This window comes from Oncorhynchus masou, chromosome 23 (genome assembly GCF_036934945.1).
Source record: "Oncorhynchus masou masou isolate Uvic2021 chromosome 23, UVic_Omas_1.1, whole genome shotgun sequence".
Taxonomy (NCBI): Eukaryota; Metazoa; Chordata; class Actinopteri; order Salmoniformes; family Salmonidae; genus Oncorhynchus; species Oncorhynchus masou.
The window spans coordinates 47,982,322-48,004,113 of record NC_088234.1 but is presented as its reverse complement, the minus strand read 5'-3'; the positions used below and the strand labels follow the sequence as shown (position 1 = coordinate 48,004,113).

General features: G+C 41.7%; 2 protein-coding genes across 2 annotated transcripts in view; one reads left to right on the top strand and one right to left on the bottom strand.

Moving 5' to 3' along the window:
* LOC135510963 (Golgi-specific brefeldin A-resistance guanine nucleotide exchange factor 1-like) overlaps nucleotides 1-13,980 on the top strand; it is an 81,977-nt gene extending 67,997 nt beyond the window's left edge. Inside the window, 14 exon segments of the mRNA XM_064932321.1 lie at nucleotides 93-187; nucleotides 352-505; nucleotides 1,942-2,167; nucleotides 2,387-2,544; nucleotides 2,759-3,005; nucleotides 3,992-4,194; nucleotides 5,610-5,760; nucleotides 8,367-8,497; nucleotides 8,818-8,919; nucleotides 9,140-9,253; nucleotides 9,917-10,140; nucleotides 10,318-10,463; nucleotides 11,034-11,182; nucleotides 11,185-13,980. Coding sequence (XP_064788393.1) covers nucleotides 93-187; nucleotides 352-505; nucleotides 1,942-2,167; nucleotides 2,387-2,544; nucleotides 2,759-3,005; nucleotides 3,992-4,194; nucleotides 5,610-5,760; nucleotides 8,367-8,497; nucleotides 8,818-8,919; nucleotides 9,140-9,253; nucleotides 9,917-10,140; nucleotides 10,318-10,463; nucleotides 11,034-11,182; nucleotides 11,185-11,307 — 2,223 coding nt within the window. The 3' untranslated portion in view covers nucleotides 11,308-13,980.
* A 68-nt stretch (nucleotides 13,981-14,048) lies between these two features.
* LOC135510961 (core histone macro-H2A.2-like) lies at nucleotides 14,049-20,142 on the bottom strand. The gene is made up of 9 exons (XM_064932320.1): nucleotides 19,942-20,142; nucleotides 17,750-17,941; nucleotides 17,453-17,559; nucleotides 16,719-16,913; nucleotides 16,488-16,598; nucleotides 16,237-16,336; nucleotides 16,048-16,137; nucleotides 15,610-15,784; nucleotides 14,049-14,647 (listed from the first exon to the last, which is right to left on the bottom strand). The coding sequence occupies exons 2-9, from the start codon at nucleotides 17,919-17,921 to the stop codon at nucleotides 14,482-14,484; spliced, it is 1,116 nt and encodes a 371-aa protein (XP_064788392.1). The 5' UTR covers nucleotides 17,922-17,941; nucleotides 19,942-20,142; the 3' UTR covers nucleotides 14,049-14,481.
* Between the last annotated feature and the right edge of the window lie 1,650 nt (nucleotides 20,143-21,792).

Below are 21,792 nucleotides of genomic sequence, written 5' to 3'. Positions count from 1 at the left end.
TTAACATGTGATTGGCTGAATATGAATTTCTGAGATGCAGGTAGTATAGAATGTTCTGGTGTTGTTTACTAAGAGCTGTTTCTTGTGGACAGGCTCTGATCTCAGTCACACCTGACGAGGAGACGTATGATGAGGAGGACGCGGCTTTCTGCCTGGAGATGCTGCTACGCATCGTCATGGAGAACAGGTACGGCAGGAAACGGTGCGGTGTTTGCTTTGAGTCAGGGACAGTGTGATCGCCTGTTTATGTTTTGTCCCAAGTCCAGTAGGAATTACATCCAGTCAAATCAGCTGTTTGAACATCAGGCTTTGTCATGCTATTGAGTCCGTAAATTTTGTGTGTGTGTTTAGGGACCGCGTGTCATGTGTATGGCAGACGGTGCGGGACCACCTGTGCCACTTGTGTGTCCAGGCTACAGAGAGCTGTTTCCTGGTGGAGAGGGCTGTGGTGGGCCTCATCAGACTGGCCATCCGCCTGCTGCGTAGAGAAGACATCAGCTCACAGGTACACACACACGCGCACACACACACGAGAGAGGAAACCAAACTATCTAGGCGTACATCATTGCATTAATGCATGTTTTGTGCTGTCAAACAGATAATGCAGAGATGATGCAGGTTTTCTGACAAGTGATGGCACTGAGTGATTGGAGGATTGGACTGTTGATCCAATGGGATTTACATTTGATGGTCACACACACACACACACACACACACACAGCTTTATTAGGTCAGTGTCCTTTAGCCATTGCAATCGGTCTTATCTGGCCTGAGCTTAACAGCAATCATAAAGGAGGCTTAAATTTGTTGTATAACAAGTAAAAAAAAGGATGTTTCATGCAATCATACTGGTATCAGATGTTTAATTTGTTCTGGCTTAAAGGCACAGGATGAACTACCTATCAGTATTCTTAGTCTGTGTTGATCAGTGGGACAATTTAATTAGCCAAGTTTTTACTGATCTAATCTTTTTCCAAGAGGGACCTGGTTTCTTGGTGACCTGGCCTGTAACCTAAATAGCGTTTATTATGTGACTGTCCTATTGACCTTGAACTATTTTTATCATTGCAGTTTCTCGGGCAATGTAAAGAAAATAGGAATGTGTTCTACTTTATATCCCATTGGGAAACCAAACAAGTCCCTAGTGAACACTTTCAAATGTATTTATGGATTGATTGTGAAGGAGTTAAAAGCGCCCAGTTATGTAAAGGTTGTTTACATGTTTGTTGTAAAAACCCTACTGTTTTGAGAGTCGTTGTTATTAACCATGGGGGGGTCTGTTTTTTTAAAGCTTAATTATTCTTGTTTTTTTGTCTTATTTACAGAGTTAACTGCTGTTTTGCAAAAAGTGTCTTGTGATAAAGAGTTGCGTCTACTGTTTTGCAAAAAAGTGTTTAGCGTTTGCATTGGTGCAAAACCAATGACAAATGACCTGTTGTGCAAAAAAAAAGGTTATTGTTTTGGCCACATGGATCCAAGTTTCGCTCACATGGATCTCAGTTTCTTTCATTGTGTTTAAGAAATCGAGGAAAACTGTAAATGGAGCATTAACTTTTGGTCCCATTTCTTCAATAAGGTCTTTAATTGGCTTTCAATCTGATCTCTAACCCAGATGGACGTTGTTACAGCCAACTAATAGTGTTTCCTCCTTCCTTTTCTGTGTGAACCGTGGCGATCAGGGCAAACATCTTATGTTGCAGGGACTTGAATCCACAAATCCCACATTTGTTTTTCTAATCTTTTCCTTTCAAATGTGCAGTGAGACCAAGAACTGTGAGACCTAGTGCAGTATATACATTGAACTGTATTAGGAATTGTGAGCCGAATGTCGGGAACGTACTTCAATTCCCTAATCAGTGAGATCGAGGTCACCGGCAGTTCAAGCAATTGGCCTTATACAACGTTAGCGTCCACTTAACCCCCCTGCCACCCTATCTCTAGGTGCTGCTGTCCCTGCGTCTCCTGCTGATGATGAAACCACACGTCCTGGCCCGGGTTAGCCGGGAGGTGGCCTACGGCCTCCATGAGCTGCTCAAGACCAACGCTGCCAACATCCATTGCACAGACGACTGGTTCACCCTCTTCTCCCTAATCGAGTGCATCGGGGCCGGGATCAAACCACCCGCCTCCTTCCAGGTCACCTCCACCAGTCCCGACATCGACACAGGTCAGCCTCTTACATGTACAGCATCACGTGGCATGGTAGCCTACTTTGTTGGCCTTGGCAGTGGAGAAACCTTATGATCACCTCGTTTACTGTCAATTGCGTTGACTTTACACAAACAGCTCGGCTGTTATGTTACAAGGCACACGTCCACACTGTTAGTGGTGTGTTTTGATGCCTGGTATAAAAAAAATCTATGTCCTGTTTCCACCTTTGTTCCAGGTGCCCAGTCGGACAGTGAGCTGTCGTCCCACCACCACAGCGAGGTGAGTCTGGACCGGGGCTACACCTCCGACTCTGAGGTCTACACGGAGCACGGAAAGTCCAGGATGCCCCGCTCTGTCACTGATGTGGACGTGGCCAGCAGCGGATGGCTGGTGGTAAGAGCCCACACACACACAGACACACACACACTCGCGTCACCTGCACACACTTTTCTTTCGAGTGCTCAGATGATCAACTCCAGAGATCTTCATAGAGTTAATACACTGTTTATTGTGGATAATAGTAAAGCTAAGCTTGTTATTTTGTCATATCAATGTCAGTTAATGCCTCAACATACCGCACATCTCACACTGTGTTTTATATTGCCAGGTTGGTAAAGATGACCTGGACATCAACAAGGTACCGGCCTCTGGCTCCAAGCCCCTGCTCAACCCTCTAGTGAACCAGTACAGCCTGACCCTGGGCCAAGACATGGGCTTCCACGACACCAAGTCCCTCATCAAGTGTGTGGAGTCCCTCTCCTTCATAGTACGCGATGCTGCACATGTCACCCCTGAAAACTTTGAGCTGTGTGTCAAGGCCATCCGGGTGTTTGTGGAGGCCAGCCTTAACGGAGGTACAACTTCCTCTTTCCTCACTTCCTGTTGACTGACAAATCAATTCCTATTTGAGGCTAATTTTATATTCAGTCTTTTTCCAAAGTGTTTCTTAATCTTCCAACAATGAATTTGGCATTGTATTTGCCTTTACATCAATGCTGTTTTCCAAGCTAACACATGTCATCAAACTGTTTGAGTAATTTCTAAATTAAGCTTTGATAGTTTGGCATGTTGGGTGGTTACTCTTAAAAGCCTTTGGAAGGGGATCTCAATGCATGTCTATAGAGTAACTAACCTGACTCTGGGTTCCCTGCCTCCCCCACACCAACCCTAATTGAGGACTGTGTCACTCGGCTGCCCTTCTCCCCATTCATTCAGCAACAGCAGTCTGTTAGTGATCCAGACTCTAGAGTAAAACAAGGATTACAGTGGGAGATGGTGCACTGTGCAAGCCTGGCACCACTGATAGCCTTTTAATTTCTCCCAGCGCTCCAGACCCTTAGATACCTGCTGTCAACACAGCTTTACACACTTAGCAATAAACTTTGGTTGATCAAAGACCTCACGCTAAGCATCGATCTAATCTATATGGGAAGCGAATGGAAAACGTACAGCCCTAAAACTGCTATTACTCAATTAGAATTGATATAGCCTTTCGGGTTTACGTGAAAGGAATGTATTTTTTCCTGGAGAGTTTCCTAAGCGTTAAGTCATACCCTATAGACCTATCAATTAAGATAATTATTATCATACTGCACATTGTCTTACACTAGAATGGCCAGTCCTGAACTCATTCAGGTCTTGGTACTGTACGCCGCCTTAGGGTAAAGACATGGTCTCATGATCTCTGTACTGCTAAATTGGATTACCTTTGGGAGCAGCAAACAGTGGGCATTCATTCTCTGTTCAGAGATATCAGTCAACTATTAGGAGAAACTTTCACACTCAGGATATATCTGTAACAATGGCTAAAAACAGTCCCTCCATCTCTCCTGACCTACAGGCTACAGGACCCATGAGAAGAAGAAGAACCACAAGTACGACTCCCAGAAGTCCCGTGTGAGGAGGAAGCCTCGGGAGAAAGAGGGGGCATCCCGCCGCACCAAGGCTTCCAGCCAGAGGCCCTCCCGTTCCCATAGTGACGACGAGGAGGACGAGGGAGTCCCGGCCAGCTACCACACGGTGTCATTACAGGTTAGTCAGGACGTAAGTACCGCAGCCCTCTTTCCCTTCTACCTTGGTCTCTGTGCTGCTCAGGGGCTCTGTTCAGTTGGGTGAAACGTTCCGAACTACATGACCAATCATGTCTGTTCTACACAATATATTTCTCTATCTGAAGGTTCTGCAACGTTGTACTCTCCTGAATATGCCCCAGGTGTGCTCTGCCTCAGGTGTGTGTGGGTGGGAGGTGGGGTTGCGGAGGGAAGGTGGGGATTTGGGGAGATTTCGGTTGTATCTTCCCCTCTCTTCGCACATTATGGTTGTCATGGCAATTAAGCAATGTTGTGGCGGTGTTTAGTTCTATTCTTCTTGAACTACTATTCTCATTTCCTGAAGTGTGATTAAGAAGTTACATTGTTTGCCATCTCTTTTCAGAACTAATTTGGCACTAATCAGGTATTCATGCTCAGTCGACTAATGCTAATATTCACCTCTTGTATTGCCTATTCACAAATTAACTGTCTTGGAAAGGCTGAGTAGTGAATTCTCAATGCTCAATGCTCTAGCTACTCTAAATGAAATTAAACTTTCAATCCTTGACTAATTAATTGCTTGGAAAGGTATATTATTAGATATTTAGGGCTGTGTAGGGTTGCAAAGAGCGGGAATATTACCAGTAACTTTAGGAATTTTGGAAGCTTTCAAGACTTTTAGGGAATTTTCATGAAATGTAAAAGATATTCCCCCCAAAACGTAGATGTTTACAATATAAAAATAGAATCATAAGGCTTTAAAACATTATGCTAAAAGTAACCCATCAACATATTTAAAACTGTTGCTGTTTTAATGAGTATGGAAAATCCTTCATATTTATTTATTTAAAAATATATATTTTTGGGTTTCCCATGTCAATATATATTTTTAAGTGTTTTGGGGTCAAACTGGTGACGGTTGTGAAATAAGTCAATAGTTGGAAGAGCTGCAGAGTTAATTTAAAATTATATCATAATATGTTTTCTCCAGAACCATATTTGATATATACTAGAAACTCATGGAACGGATCAGATGGACGGATAAATGAAAAATAAAAATATTTTTTTATACATTTCTTAAATGTCTTTGGTAAATTACAGGGAGTTTTGCAACCTTACGTCTGTGTAACATAAATGAAATAATTTAGACATGGAAGATACTGTACTATACAATATGTGTAACTTCTCCATCAGCGTTTCAAAATGACATAAATATCAATACTCTTATCACAGATCATTACCTAAATATATTGTCAGCATTAGAATAAAGTACTTAGACATGTAAATGTTATTTTAATAAATGTCATTGAGGAAGTGTCTTGCAGCCAATACAGACATTAAGTCATACTCATGGTTTTAGAATCAAGCTGTATTGTGATTAGAATAGCTATGACCACATCATAATGACATGAAGTTCCCCTGGCTCAGCTGTTAGACCTGATGCACACCCTGCACACGAGGGCCGCCAGCATCTACAGCTCCTGGGCACAGGAACAGCGCCACCTGGAGGTCGCAGGGAAGAAAATTGAGGCTGACTCCCAGACACTGTGGACCAGCTGCTGGTGCCCACTTCTCCAAGGTCAGAGGCTTTAGCTATCTCTAAAACATATTTGCATATAAGCACCACTCAATTATGTGTTTATTAATTGGGGTTAAACACAATTCATCATTGTTTCCTAGTCATTTGAGGAATGTTGTCAATGTCATTGTGCGGAACCAAAGGCACATTTCCTGTTTTCGTGGACAATGTTTTCACATGTTAATGCTTTTTTGCTTATATTGGAACGAATGACTAGTATTTAGAGGAGTCATATACACTGAACAAAACTTTACATGTTGATTTTTGTTCACATGTTTCATGAGCTGAGAAATGTTCCATTTGCACAAAAAGCTTATTTCTCTCAAATGTTGTGCACGAATTTGTTTACATCCCTGTTAGTGAATGTTTCTCCTTTGCCAAGATAATCCATCCATCCACCTGACAGGTATGGCATATAAAAAAGCTGATTAAATAGCATGATCATTACACAGGTGCACCTTGTGCTGGGGACAATAAAAAAAAATCCAACATCAAGTGGAAAGCCTTGCCAGAAGAGTAGAGGCTGTTACAGTAGGAGCTACTGAACATGACCTCTCCTGGTACTACTGAACATGCACTGAAATCAATGGGTACAAAAGCCATAGTAACATCAGAATAGTAATCAATATATATATATAAAAACACAGAATCCCAAACACCAAACATAATGTTCATAAATCTGATTGTTGTCAATGTCAAAGGTGTTCATTCCACAGACTAGAGTGACGTATTTCTTCTTGGCTGGGGGATTTGAGCTATTGTTATTTTCTTAGGCACATTCTTCTTTTACTGTTCAGTCTGTTGGGACAGGAAAGACACTGGGTTTAATCTACTGATGTCCTTTACATTGGTCATTTAACCTAGTGATGTTTTTTATCCTGGTAATTTACCTTGATGCTGTTGTACGTCTAAGTTTGAACATTAGTCATGAAGATTAGGCAAAAAAAATGTATGCACGAAAATACCTTGAGATCCTGAGGCCCATTGTGAGATTCATTTTTCTTAAGGTACTTGTGACCAACAGATGTATATCTATATTCCCAGTCATGTGAAATCCATAGATTATGGCCTAATGAATTTACTTCAATTGACTGATTTTCTCATATGAACTAACTCAGTAAAATCCCAAAAATGGTTACATGTTGAGTTTATATTTTTATGTCTTCAGAAAGTATTCACACGGGTCCCCTTGACTTATTACACATTTTGTTGTTACAGCCTGAATTTAAAATGGATTAAATGTAGATGTTTTTGTCAATGGTTTACACATAGTACCCCATAATGTCAAAGTGGAATTCTGTTTTTCGAAATTAGTACAAATTCGTTTAAAAAAATGAAAAGCTGAAATGTCTTGAATCAATAAGTATTCAACCCCTTTATGGCAAGACTAAGTTCAGGAGTAACAATTTGCTTATCAAGTCACAAGTTGCATGGACTCACTGTGTGCAATAATAGTGTTTAACATAATTTTTGTTTCACTTCCTCATCTCTGTACCCCACACACAATTATCTGTAAGATCCCTTCAGTCGAGCAGTGAATTTCAAACACAGATTAGACCACAAAGACCAGGGAGGTTTTCTAATGCCTCGCAAAAGGCGACACCTATTGGTAGATAGGACGTCTGTGTCTTTGTACCATTCAAACTAAGTTGCCGCGGAGGAACGAAACCGCTCAGGGATTTTACCATGAGGCCAATTGTGACTTTAAAACAGTTCCAGAGTTCAATGGTTGGGATAGAAAACTGCAGATAAATCAACATTGTAGTTACTCCACAATACTAACATAATTGACAGAGTAAAAAGAAGGAAGCCTGTACAGAATAAAGATATTACCTAACTTGCATCCTGTTTGAAACAAGGCACTAATGTAAAACTGAAAAAAATTAAATTTCATTTGTCCTATATATATATATATATATAATGTGTGTGTGTGTTATGTTTGGGGCAAATACAATACAACACATTACTGAATACGACTTTCCATATTTTCAAGCATAGTGGTGGCTGCATCATCTAATGGGTATGCTTTTCATCAGCAAGGACCGGGGGTTTTTCAGGATAAAAAAATAAACAGAATGGAACTAAGCACAGGCAAAATCCTAGAGGACAGCCTGGTTCACTCAGCTTTCCATTAGACACTGGGAAATTAATTCACCTTTCAGCAGGACAATAATCTACACTCGGGTTGCTTACTAAGAGACAGTGAATGTTGCTGAGTGGTCAAGTTAGTTTTGCTTGTTAGAGTTTCAAGCAGCTAGGCAAAACTATGTCAAGACCTGAATATGGTTGTCTAGCAATGATCAACAACCTATTTGACAGGGCTGGAAGAATGTTGAAAATAATAATTGGCAAATGTTGCACATTTGAGTATTTTGTGTGACAAATGACATCCATTTTAATCCCACTTTGTAATGAAAAAAATGTGGAAAAATTCAAGGGGTGTGAATACTTTTCTGAAGGCACTGTAATTCACTGAGTTGACCCTTGAGAGAGTGGACTTAGTGGTCTTGTTCTCACGCCACTATATAGCATTCCACTTAACACTCTTGCCGGTCTTAATGCTTTATATCTGACATAAGTATCCATACATTGTGTGAATCCCATAGGGATAGCCTGGCTGTGCTGTGATGCCAGGCGGCAGGTGCGAATGCAGGCCCTGACCTACCTCCAGAGGGCACTGTTGGTCCATGACCTGCAGACACTAGATGCTGTGGAGTGGGAGTCCTGCTTCAACAAGGTGAGAGGAGGATGCTGAACATCTTTTACATTATAGGAGGACCACTGTGAAATGGTGTGTGTATGTGTAACGAGAGTGGTGGGTCATGAGAATGGCTGCTGAATGGTTCCTCTGAAATATATAGTGAAATATATGATTAATTAAGAGTAGGCACTTGGGGCCAAATCCTAGCTTGCCATGGGCATTTATTTAGAATTTTATGGCAAATATCCCATTGAATACAATGCAGTATTATGCAAAAAATCTCAAGTTTGAAAATAAGTGGGAAATAATTTTACCAGTGTTAACTGTGTTCTAATTATTGTGTACTGTGTTGCCAGGTCCTGTTCCCCCTGCTGACCAAGCTGCTGGACAATATTAGCCCTGCAGATGTGGGAGGCATGGAGGAGACCAGGATGAGGGCCTGCACCCTGTTGTCAAAGGTCAGAGTTCAGTCAACACACAACAGGCAGCCATGTCAAAGTGTGAAATCTGTAATATGTGTTCAGACCGTAGGGGTGACTTTGTTTACAAAGTTGCTAAATCCTTCCCGCTGTCTAGCATTGCTTATCCGTCTGAAGAGCGATAGTATAATATGCTGTTTCAGGTACCTATGTCATATCTGAATATCTCACTGTTTTCTATTGCTTTGTTCTCCACCAGGTGTTCCTGCAGCACCTCTCTCCCCTGTTGTCTCTGCCCACCTTTGCTGCCCTGTGGCTCACCATCCTGGACTTCATGGACAAGTACATGCACGCTGGCTCCAGTGACCTACTGGTGAAGATGCCTAATATTGCACAGTATCACATGTCGATTTTAACTCCTATTAGCTCAGGTGTTTCTACGAGTAACTGCCAAAATAATGGAAACACTTGAGTAAATGAGGGATACAAAGTATATTGAAAGCACAGGTGTGGTTCCTGAGTTAATTAAGCAATTAACATTCCATGCTTAACGTCATGTATAGAAATGCTGGGCAGGCCATTATTTTGGCTAACATGACTATACCCCCGAAGGATGGCAATGCCCCTATACATAGGCCATGAGTGGTCACTGGATGGTTTGATCAGCATGAAAACGATGTAAAGCATCTGCCATGGCCATCTCAGTCACCAGATCTCAACCCAATCGAACACTTACGGGAGATTCTACACTTGAAGAATCTATGCCAAGGCTCATTAGAAGCTGTTCTGGCTCATGGTGGCCGAACACCTTAATTAAGACATTTTATGTTGGTGTTTCCTTTATTTTGGCCGTTACCTGTAGCTAGTCTAAAAAGTCCATCACTTTACAACAATAAGTGGTCAAACGCAAAGGAGGGCACACAAGAAAAATAACAGTTCATGTTCACTCCTATTCAGCTCTGTTCAGTGTTTTTTCCTTCTGTGTGTGATTGCACAGCTGATGGGCTGTTTTTTTTTTATTTTTATCCGACCCCAGCTGGAAGCCATTCCAGAGTCTCTGAAGAACATGCTGCTGGTGATGGACACAGCAGGAATCTTCCACAGCGTTGACTCCCGTACGGGATACTCTGACCTGTGGGAGATCACCTGGGAACGCATCAACTGCTTCCTGCCTAACCTCCGGGAAGAGCTCTTCAAACAGACAGTCATACCCCAACCAGGTAGAGGACCACACACTATACCTGCATCAATTGAGGCCTTGTTTTCTCCAATATGCTTTGAATGTAGGTTAGTTAGATTACACTTCCTACATGTTTTTCATGATGTGTACTTAACCTTCAGTGTTTCAGTGTTATTTCTGCTATATAGCTACATAAAGCCAGATCACTGAAATGCAATGGTGCTCTGTGTCCATAGATCCTGCTCCCAGTCCTCCAGTGGAACTTGCCCAGCTGGCTGCCCCCTCCCCCCAGCCTCGCTACCCCCAGCCCAGGCCCCATCTCCAGTGCCAGCTGCCCCCACAGAGCCAAAGACCTTCAGCAGACCAGCGTCGCCCCAAGATCCCCCACCACCTAGTGCCAACGGTAACCATGTTAACATGGCCAGTCATAGGCCTCCCGGGTGGCGCAGTGGTCTATGGCACTGCATCGCAGTGCTAGCTGTGCCACCAGAGACTCTGGGTTTGCGCCCAGGATCTGTCGCAGCCGGCCGTGACCGGGAGGTCCATTTGGCCTAGTGTCGTCCGGGTTTGGCCGGTAGGGATATCCTTGTATCATCGCGCACTAGCGACTCCTATGGCGGGGCCGGGGCGCAGTGCGCGCTAACTAGGTCACCAGGTGCACAGTGTTTCCGCCGACACATTGGTGCGGCTGGCTTCCGGGTAGGATTCGCGCTGTGTTAATAAGAAGCAGTGCGGCTTGATTGGGTTGTGTATCAGAGGATGCATGGCTTTCGACCTTCGTCTCTCCCAAGCCCGTACGGGAGTTGTAGCGATGAGACAACTACTAACAATTGGATACCATGAAATTGGGGTAAAATTTCAAATAAAATAAAAACCATGGCCAGTCATTTATGAAATCTGGCCAAAGCCAATGATCATTATCAGTTTCATAGCCAACAATAAATGAATCAATCAATGTCCTCTTCTTTTCCAGGAACTGACAGATCATCTCCAGTGCCCCCGTCGACTCCCCCCATGCCCACCCCAGTGAAGATGTCCCCCCAGATCTCTACCCCCCTGAGTCATTCCCACATGAGTCAGTCCCCCCTCATCCTGCAGCCCCTGGCCTCCCATCTGCAGGTGGGGGCGTGCCCCCCATGTCCCTGCCCATCATCCTCAACCCCGCCCTCATTGAGGCCAGCTCCCCTGTCCCCCTGCTCCCTGCCCCCAGGCCCACCGACCTTAGTGACACCCCGGAGGTAAAATAGAACCACCTACTCTCACAGGGGGACATTGTCCCCCACCTGTCCCCTAAACAGCATAGCTTTCCTTAGGCTCTGCACCCCTTCACAGGAGGGGATAGACCAACTCTGACAGAGAGACCCTGGCATGCATGGTCATCTCTCAGACAACACTAAACAACCACAGACACATCTAGCTTTGGTCTTATCTAACATCCTGGGTCCTGCTGTCCTTCAATATTCACGTATTCATCAGAAAATACATATTTATGATATACATATACGATGCTGCATGGATGTTAAGGACAGCACTTATTTGACTCGCTTCAATCTTTCCCACTTTTCCTACTGAGTCAGTTTCAACTTGAGACCTACAAAGTTAAGTCCGTTGTTAGTATGCGTCTGCTTCACATTAATCTAGAGGTCCTGCCAGGAATAAATCATAGTCAATAACTTAATTGGTTTTAGGTGCTGCATGTTGTTTACTGAATAGGATGTACAGAGATTAATTTACTCCAGTCAAAGTATCAGGGCACTGTGTCTTAAAACAAAAGAGTGAAATACTAGCTATATCATAACTCTTGTATCTGAAGGTCGAAATATACGTGTACAGTAATATAAAGCATACAGTTTATATATTTCCATTATAAAATTGTGTCTGAGGTTTTTGAAAATAATTATATTATATGATATCCTGAGATTTCCAAAGAGGGAGAAATTTGTCAACATGTTGTCACAAGCTTGTTCGCAAAAAGTTGATTACAATGCCCAAAATAACAAAAATATCTTTTAAAAGGACACTACGTATTCTTAAGTCCTCTAAACACTGTTATACCCAAGAGGGACAGGTGTGCATGGTTTGCCTTGGAAAGATGGATTTGAGATGCTGCCATTGCTAACAAGGACAGCACCTAGAACATTCTGAATGTGACGACTGGTCTGGCCTGGGCGTGTCCGCTTTTATCGGTCAGGTTAGGGGAGTTTTATAGGAAGGTCTTAATGAGATTATTTAAATGAGTACAGTATTGACTAGCAGATTGAGCATAGACAGCCATCAGTAAATCTGGGACAAGCTGATCTGAAATGCAGTTTTCATTTTCAAGTGATGAGATGAATGGTCTGGATCATCTTTGCAAGTTTTCATTTGGGACTACTTTATCCCACTTGACACAGTGAAAGTATTTTTGCATGTCACTGTCCGTACAGTAAGCAGTACAGTAAGTAATTTATTGATTGCAGTGGAGTTCAGATCTTGGTAGGTTGAAGTTAGAGCCTTGATCTTCTGTCAAATTATACCCAAACCAGACACCTCACTGCATGTGATGATGGAAGAAGAGTTTTCAAAAGCATCAACCACTTAGAACAGGGATGGGCAACTGACGGCGGCCCGTGGCTCCTGTTTGAAAGGCCCTCGGATCACAGCCCCCCACCACAGTCGGGTTCTCAACTTACTGTTGTGGGTTAGAATAGTAGAATACACAACGTGCTATTTCAGAATTTGGTTCTGCATCAGCTGTTTTTCTATCTACTGATAGTCAATTAGCCCATGTCAGCTAAAATATTTGATTGCCAAGTTAATTTAGCGGCCAGCTATCCAGACTTGTTATCACGGTCAAATTACAGGCCGGGGGGCCCCCATTGATTTTGTTAGTCTCACTCGGATATCATATTAACAACTGCAAACATGTCTCTCCAACCTATGGCAAAATGTGTAAAACTGCTATTTTTCCTCTCTGCTTCATGGCAAAATGAGTTATAAAATGCAAAATCTTCTCTCCACCCCATGGCAAAATCTGTAGAATTACAGCAAACATGCTTTAAAACTGCAACATTTTCTCCACACCATGATAAAATATGTAGAATTGCACTAAATTAACTCAAACTAAAATGATCACCACTGTCAAGACGGGGGCCACTAAAAAGTTTTGCTCGCAATGGGGGGTGTTATGTGGGTATGCAGACTTGCGGGCAACTGCATCGCCTCATGATGAGTTAAGATTTTTTGTGGCTCCCCCACCCCCATCATTTCAGAGCGGTATACTACAAAGCAAGATCAATGACTTGGACAGCTAACTTACCAAATTATTTGGAAATAACTTTATGCTAAAGATTAGCATAAAACGGGCATTGTCTAATTGACTCAACAACCAGAAAATGCATATGTTAGTATAGGTTTATTAAATTAATAAAACAGAAAATGAAGTTATATCTGGTTGTTTATTAAAGTTAGCTGGCTAACTCGTTGATGCTGCTTTGTAGTATTATCCCTGCGTTGACTATTTTGAATGCCCAACCTTGTGATTTGCCTAACCTTCAGTGCAGTTTATTTCTCGGCCGTTGCCCTTATCAGTCTAAAATTGTAATCTTATTTATTCCGCCAGGAATGGGCTGTTGGGGAATGAATACTCTTGTTGAAGCACAGTTGGGAGCAACTGCTTTCAGGTCAGGTTATATTACTCTCCTAATCCACTGCCTTATGTCAGAGAAATTAGAAACGCATTAGTCTGTCTGTGCACCAACACAATGAAGTGGAGCCCCTCTTTCACAGGGTTGTTAAGTCGTTTTGGAAGCTGTTCATTTGTTGTACTGCATTGTTAGGTATACCAGGCGCTAATTCTTGAGTGAACAGGAAATTACATGTGTATATATAAATAAAAGGTCATGTACTTTTTACAATGTAATAAATATAATGTAATGAAACTGGGTTGCTGTGCTATTCATGGGTGTTGGTAAATGATGCCTCAATCAAATCAGAACTGGATCTGTGGTGTAAAACATCTGGATTTTTATTTCAAAGCAGAATGAGAAACACTTTTCTTAGTAAACTAACTGTATCAGAAACTACAGAGGGATTCTAGCAGAAAAAACAACCGTCAAAATTGTCTTTGTACATGGAATGTGAAAACAATATCAGTAAATAAGGGATAAGAATGACAAGCCATGGGATTATTAATTGAGTCTAGTCTAAAAAGAAAGAATACAATCCTGTAAAAGGAAGACAGTGTAACATAAATGCGTACAGTACTTCACTCACAAACATTTCATTTTTTTTCGCCTTCCGAGGGCTATCCAATGTCAAAAACGCCTACTTACAGCACCTTTGATCACACTATATCAGCTGCAAAAAACAAAGATCCATCTGAAATACAACTGCAACCGTTAAAAAAAACACCTCAAATCAAGCATCGCTTCAGCTCAGCTTCACTTGGCATCCAGCTTGGCCATTTCCTGAAGGTATATTCCAATGCTCTCGCTGTCAAACAGTACAAAGTAAATGTTTTTCAGGGAGGAGGTCGTCGCAGAGACAAAATGGTTGGAGATGGCCTTGAGGATCAGCTGGGCGGCTGTTTGCTTTGGGAATCCATTCCTACAACCAGGAGAGATACACAGATGTGGGCTCAATCTCAATTTGACTTTCTACAATTCCGCACACCTTATCTCCTTGACTGGAGGAGATAGGTTCAAGGTCCTTCCCTCCTTTGACCTTCTTCAATGCATTTTGAGAAGGAATCAAGGAAAGATTTAGAGCCCTGGTTCAGAATGTTAATTTAGTTGCCAAAAAATGTCGACAACCAATTTTTCCTGACGAGGTGCCATGAAAATTACCATGAAAATTACCATAACCGTAACTACTGAGTTTTCATTTTAGTTGACGAAAATTCCACATCCATTCATAAGCATGCATGCCTTTGCAGAATATTTAATGCAATCCTCTCATTGGCAGAATTAACGTTTTTTTAAGCACGGTCTGATTGAGCTGATCTGCCCGGCTCTCCCACACAGCTCCCAAGTGGGCACTTCAGTCACTCATCAATCTTTTTAACTGGCAGCAAGGACACTTCGATTGTAAGTAACCTAAAGTATACTTTCTTTACTCTCTCATACTATTTGCTGAATATTAGTAGAACAGTAATATTTCTGCCATTGTTGTGGAAAGCTCAGATTCTTCCATTTTTAACGGAATCACTTATTTACCCCCACCCCAAGGTTATGAAGGGGAGATGAAAGCTGAATGCCTAAATTGTTTAACATGTAGCCTGTGGTAATTCATTGCTGGCATTGGTTACAATGTGCCAGCTATATGAAGGGATAGTAGGTCTAGTTGGACAAGACTATCTCAATGTACACATGTACACTAATTATTAAATTCACTGACTAATATGCAACAAATGTCTGACTAAAACTAGACAAATTGTTCAGAGTTTTAGTCGACTGATAACGAAGGAGGAAACTATTCAATTGTGACTAAGACTAAAAAGTATTTTAGTTGTATCAGTGTTTTTTTATTGTTACTGGTATAGATTTAAAGCTGTAGTTGAGTAGTCTCACCGGCCAGCAGGAAGTGAGGGGAAGGCAACGGACTTGAGTTTCTTCTCCTCTGCAGCAGAGAGGCAGGCCTTGACAGTCTTCTCCAGCTGGTCCTCACACTTCTCTGAGCCCCATTGAGGGATGTTACAGTGGATGACAAAACGAGCTGGCATCCCACTGGCCTGGCTCACCGCAACTACAGGACGAAGACACGGAAACACACACTGATGTTTCCCTCTTTCTTTGTAGATTTAAATATACGCATTGACAGTGTACTTGAGGCTAGACAGGTGAGTGAGGGCGAGACTATCATTTGTCAATGATGCTTATTATGTGTTAGCCGAATGTGGTTCTTTGGATAAACACATTTAGTAATGACATAATTTCATTACCATTGCATGCGAAACTTCTCAAACCTCTCATTCAGCAGATTTTACTCTAGTTTCCAGATCTCCATACCTGATGCTACCTCCAAAGGTCCCTGTGCTTTCCTCAGTTCTTTCACTGCCTCCAAGAAGTCTCGCCCCCCCGCCTTCTCCAGGGCACTGCCTGCAGACGAGCACACAACAGGTAAGAGGGATAATTATAATGGGCCGTGGGCCTTTCACACGTCTAAGAAGAAAATACCAGGAGGTCTGGCTTTCTCACCCACTCCCTCTTTGAGGTCCATCTCTGCATTTGTGGGGTTGATTATTCCCTCCACCTTGATGGTTCCAATTTTGCTAATTTCACTCTCTGTTAGTGAAAGCTGTTTTAGGGGATGTAGAGTTGAAGTTACAACAAAATCACTTAAACTTGACTCGTGTCACTTATTTCCAAGGTATATGACTGCGGTATCTTTATAAAAGGTGTAATAGAATGACATGTCATTGCTGACATGAGCCTACATTTAATGATACCTTTTGTCCAAGGAACAGGCTTTTCGCTGAGAGGATAGTGAAGCCATCCCCTGGCCCATCTTCCACTGTTGAGTTAGCGACAACAGCCTCTTTGTCGTTTTCCGTGTTTTTCTTTTAATAGAATCAATGAAAAACAGAACACATTCATGCTTCTTATAGCACTATAACAAACACATGGAGAAATATTGCGATGTTTGCTGTCATTGACGAAGCCCATTCATGTGTACTTACCCTCTGCTTGCGACCTGGTTTGCCTTTGCCTTTTTTGGTGGTAGGTTTCTTGATGCTCTTGACGCGTTCCGCCCTCTTCTCTGGCACGGTCACCTGAGTGTCCACTTTCACTCGGCTGCCCCTCTTCTTGGACAGCAGCTCAGGGTGGATGCGAGGCAGAACCCCTCCGTTTGATATGGTCACCCCTCTGAGAAGCTGAGAGGCCACAGAACAAGTGAATCAGTTTACTATTTTTTCTCATGGGTCAATTTCTTCCCTCTGAGAAATACTAGGCAAGTGGTAAAAATCCTGCTAAAATTATAAAGCTCATTGTCTAAGTGTAATTAATTCATCCCCACTTATTTGAATAGGCGCAATGTCCCCTCTGTCTAAAAAAACATAAAATATTTTTGAGTGTATTGAGCATCTAACCTCTTATGTGTTGTCAGGATTTGGGGCCTCAACAAAACTGTTTTTCCATTCGAGGTTAACCACAAAGCGGTGGCAGTTCATAACCTGATGAAATCCTACCTGATACAGATGCCATTTGGCGTCAACTGCACCTTCCTGAACACTTAGACAAAGGGACTATCTTCATCATTAGTTTTATGGATCCCTATTGGGCACTAATCTACTGTAAAATAATATGGTGGAACAATTGTGCAAGTGAAGTGGAACAACATGAAAAATGTACTCTGCTGAGTTCATTATAGGATATTTTTGAAATGTCCGTGTCAAGGGGAATAATACTGTACCTGGTTGAGCTCCTCGTCATTGGCGACAGCCAGTTTAATGTGCCGAGGAGTTATTCTGCCTTTTTTGTTGTCCCTTGCTGCATTCCCTGCCAACTCCAAAATCTCAGCTAAACAAGAAAGTGTCATTAGAAAAATATTCTGCCACAGTTTACCAATAAAATATACATTTTCATATTTTACATAATCATGTAATTAATACACAAGTGAATTTAGGAACATTGTTTTTTGTGTTTGCTGACACATGACGACACTGTATTGACATTGGTGTGTGTGTTTTCACTCAGGCGAGATACCAACCTGCCAGGTACTCTATGACGGCTGCCATATAGACGGGTGCCCCCATGCCGATACGGTACTTGTGCGTCCCTGTGCGTAGATACCTCATCATCCTCCCCACAGGAAAGATGACTCCTGCTCTGGCGGAGCGGGACAGTTTGGTGGTCTTCTTCTTTCCTCCTCGGGCTGACATCTTGCCTCAGCTATGTCTACCTGGGGAGGACAGCAGTCATATCACCATGGTTAGTGTTCAGGATGGAGATTGCAACTACATTCAATTGGTTATTTGTTCTATACATGCAACAATGAACCAATTGAAATACACTAGACCCTATTGTGCAAAATTGTTTTTATCATGCCCACTTGCCCAAAGGAATTTAGTAAAGGCTACATTTACTCTAGTGGAGGCTGGTGGGAGGAGCTAGAGCAGGACAGGTTCACCGTAATTGCTGAAAGGAAATTAATGGAACAGTATCAAACAAATGGAAGACGTTTGACTCTGTTCCTTTTATTCCATTCCAGCCATTACAATGAGCCCATCCTCCTATAGCTACTCCCACCAGCCTCCACTGATTTACTCCTGCAGAAGCCTATAATTGTGCCATTTTGAAGCTCCTATGCATTGAATGGTAAGGGTTTGTGGTGGGAGCAGAATGACTAGAGGCAGGTGTGTTTGACAGGTGTGCACAGGTAGCAGAATCAAGATATGAAGTCTGGGTGTGAAAAGTAAACCAACGTGTCTATATAATAGGCTATATGACTTCTCATTCTTTAAACTGATAAAACATGCATAAACACTTGAAGAATAAAGATTGAGATGTATAGAAGAGGCCTATCAGGGGCATCATATTGTCCTTGTGTAGGCAAGAAAAGACCTATACCGTGACTTTGCAAAGTTGATAAGAACAGAGACAGAATAAAACAAGCAAAGCACACTAGATTAGCATATTATTCCAAATTATTAAGGAATAAAAGGCCTACAACATTTAAAAGCCCAGTGCAGTCAAAAACGTGATTTTGTGTGTTTGATATATTTCTACACTGAGGTTGAATAATACTGTGAAAAGGATAATGCAAGAGCTGTTTGAAAAGACCATCGGGGAGGGGAGTTTTGGCCTTCCATGGTGACATCACTACCCGGCAAATTAGTTAAGACCAATAAGAAAGAGTTCAAAACCTCTCTGCCAATAACGAGCTGATTTTCAGTTTTCCCGTCCCCCCTCACTCCCAAACCTTCCTAGCAAAATTCTTGCTTGAAAAATTGCTCTTTGCTAAGTTTTTTTTTTTACATTTTAATTGAAAACAATCACACTATAGTACTTAACTGTTACCCAGAAATTAATTGATATTGAGATAAAAACGGCTGCATTGGAACTTTTAAGAATTCAATTAAATTGCCAAATACGAAGCATTGTTCAGAGGAATTGTAAAGTTGTGCATGAGTAACGTTATTAGTTTGATTTTCAAGATGGGAAGGTTACTTTGCCGGAGGTTGTAAACAAACTAAATAATACTAGTACAGAAGAGGTCCGCGGTGGCCTACAGTAGAGTCCCAGATTTAGACATTCCATTTGCAATCTGAGACCAGATATATTATTTCGGATAGCTATGCCCTATTGCATTGAATGCATTGCATTTTCTTGTGCATCTTGAATGCGTTTTGTATCCTCGATCCTCCATGCAAGGGCAAAATACAAGAACAGGGAAAAGATCGTGACACCTACTGTAACCTACAATACTCGACGTATGTAATTTAATTCATATTTTTCGTAAAATGTGACGTTTAAAATTAGATCCTAACTGACATGACAATGTACAAATCGACATGAATATAGGACGAATTAAATACATGTGTATACATAGACGCTCTATTCTGCAGGAATAAAAATTAACATGCTGGTAGGCCTACGTGTATTTTTCGGATAGGGTACGCGTATTGAAAAAACATTATGCACACCTATCTAATTAAGGGCCTCGCTTCAGTTGGTCGCCTGTCTACTATAAATACGCCGCTGTTCTCAAATAGAAAGGTCTGGTACATCGGGCCGTAACCTTTCTTGTAATTATGTTGCTCACATGCTACAGCGCAACCCCCATTTTGTTTTCATTGCATTGGATGTGTAATCTCATCAGACATGGAAAGAAATTCGTTCGGAGACGCAGCTCGCCACAAAACGAAATAAGCCGGATATGCGTGAGCGTGAAATTTGTACCTGTTTGTCGTCCTTTACACGAATAAATGCAGACCTGAGTTTCCCTTTCACAAATCCCCCGAGGAATTGCTATGTTTTTTTTTCTTCGCTGTCCTTATGCGTATCCTGTTCCTAAAAAAAAACTACAGCCACAACCACCGTACATTCATAGGAGGCTGGCTCAACGCTACAACTGATGCTGCAAAGTGAAAAAAAAATCATTCCAGGGGAAAATAGAATGAAACGCCCCCTTAACATGGCTTCCAGGGGAGAAGAATGTTGGTTGAAATGAACGCGAAGTGCTTAAAGAAATAAGACAGAATTTGGCTTTGTATACCTATAGATACCTATAGATAAGTTTGGGCTATGTGTAGAACACAAATTGTGGATACATACATAGACACTCAAGTCCATCCTAGTGTAAAGGCTACTGTGTAGTAGACCAAGAAATAGGCATCATGGTTGCCCACCTTCATTGTGTAAATTCTGCACAGCAGGCAACAACAACAACAACAAAAAACTCCGAGTATACTGTAGAGGCCGACACTAGCCACCCCCTCCAGAGTAGGCCTACCTGCCAGGAGCATCACAGTGCAATGGCATACATTTTATTTTACCCAGGTCCAGATTCTTTTTACCATATTATATGAGGCTTTTTAACACAAACTCTTTTTTATTTATTGATGTGCTGCTTTTAGTGTCTGTGTCCTTGTTGTGTTTTTGTGGTGTATTTTATTAGCAATCCCATGGGGATTAATAAAGTAATATATCTTAATATTGGCCATTTGGTTATTCTGTGTAATCCCATGTTGCCATAATGTTGCAAAATCTCATATTCAGAGATCCTCACTGAACTTCTGGAGAGAGTTTGCTGCACTGAAAGTAAAAGGGCTGAATAATTTTGCACACCCAATTTTTCAGTTTTTGATTTGTTAAAAAAGTTTGAAATATCCAATAAATGTCGTTCCACTTCATGATTGTGTCCCACTTGTTGTTGACTCTTCACAAAAAAATACAGTTTTATATCTTTATGTTTGAAGCCTGAAATGTGGCAAAAGGTCGCAAAGTTCAAGGGGGCCGAATACTTTCGCAAGGCACTGTATGCGTGTGAGAGAGTTTCAAGGGGATCAAGGGGAAATCACATGGGACTAGGTTGTCAGATGAACCAATCAGAATCTGTGACTCCATCTTTGATCTGCCAAAGTCAATTGCTAAATGGAGCCATGTCTGAATTAACTTCCAAACAACTCCCAGGCTTGATTTGTCAAATCTCATAATACCTTGACACACGGACACCTTAAAATTTCTTGAGTTAGAAAGTGTCAATACTGTATATGTACAAATTAAACTGGAAATGCTTTAGTAAGGGAACATTACTGATAATTGTCTGTGATCCTGAACAGCACCAGCCTTATTCTAATGATATTTCCTCTTGTTCCCAAGGTCAAGATTAGGCCTGTGTCATTCCAAAGACCAATGCCCCGCAGCCGCCTTGAGCTACTCCATGTCAATTTACCATCGATGGATGGATGCAAACCATTAAACTCATCAGCCCTGCCATCCTCAGGGTGCATCTTCCGCCCTGGCCTATTATAATATAGGTAAGTAAGTGATAAGTTAATTCGTATGGTGATACTATACCAGTTATCTATATTAAGTTATTACCTTCTTCCTCATTCTAAATATCAATGGGACCTTCTGTTGACACTATTTCATTATTTTAATTTACACACGTTCTCACCATATGTCCTTATTGCTTAGAGTTGATGCATCTCAATGCACAATCCCTGAGCTATTATAGCAGTCAATATAGTCGTCACAAATTACGTTTGGAGAAACGACTTCCCTTTGCAGTGCCCATTACTTATCCTT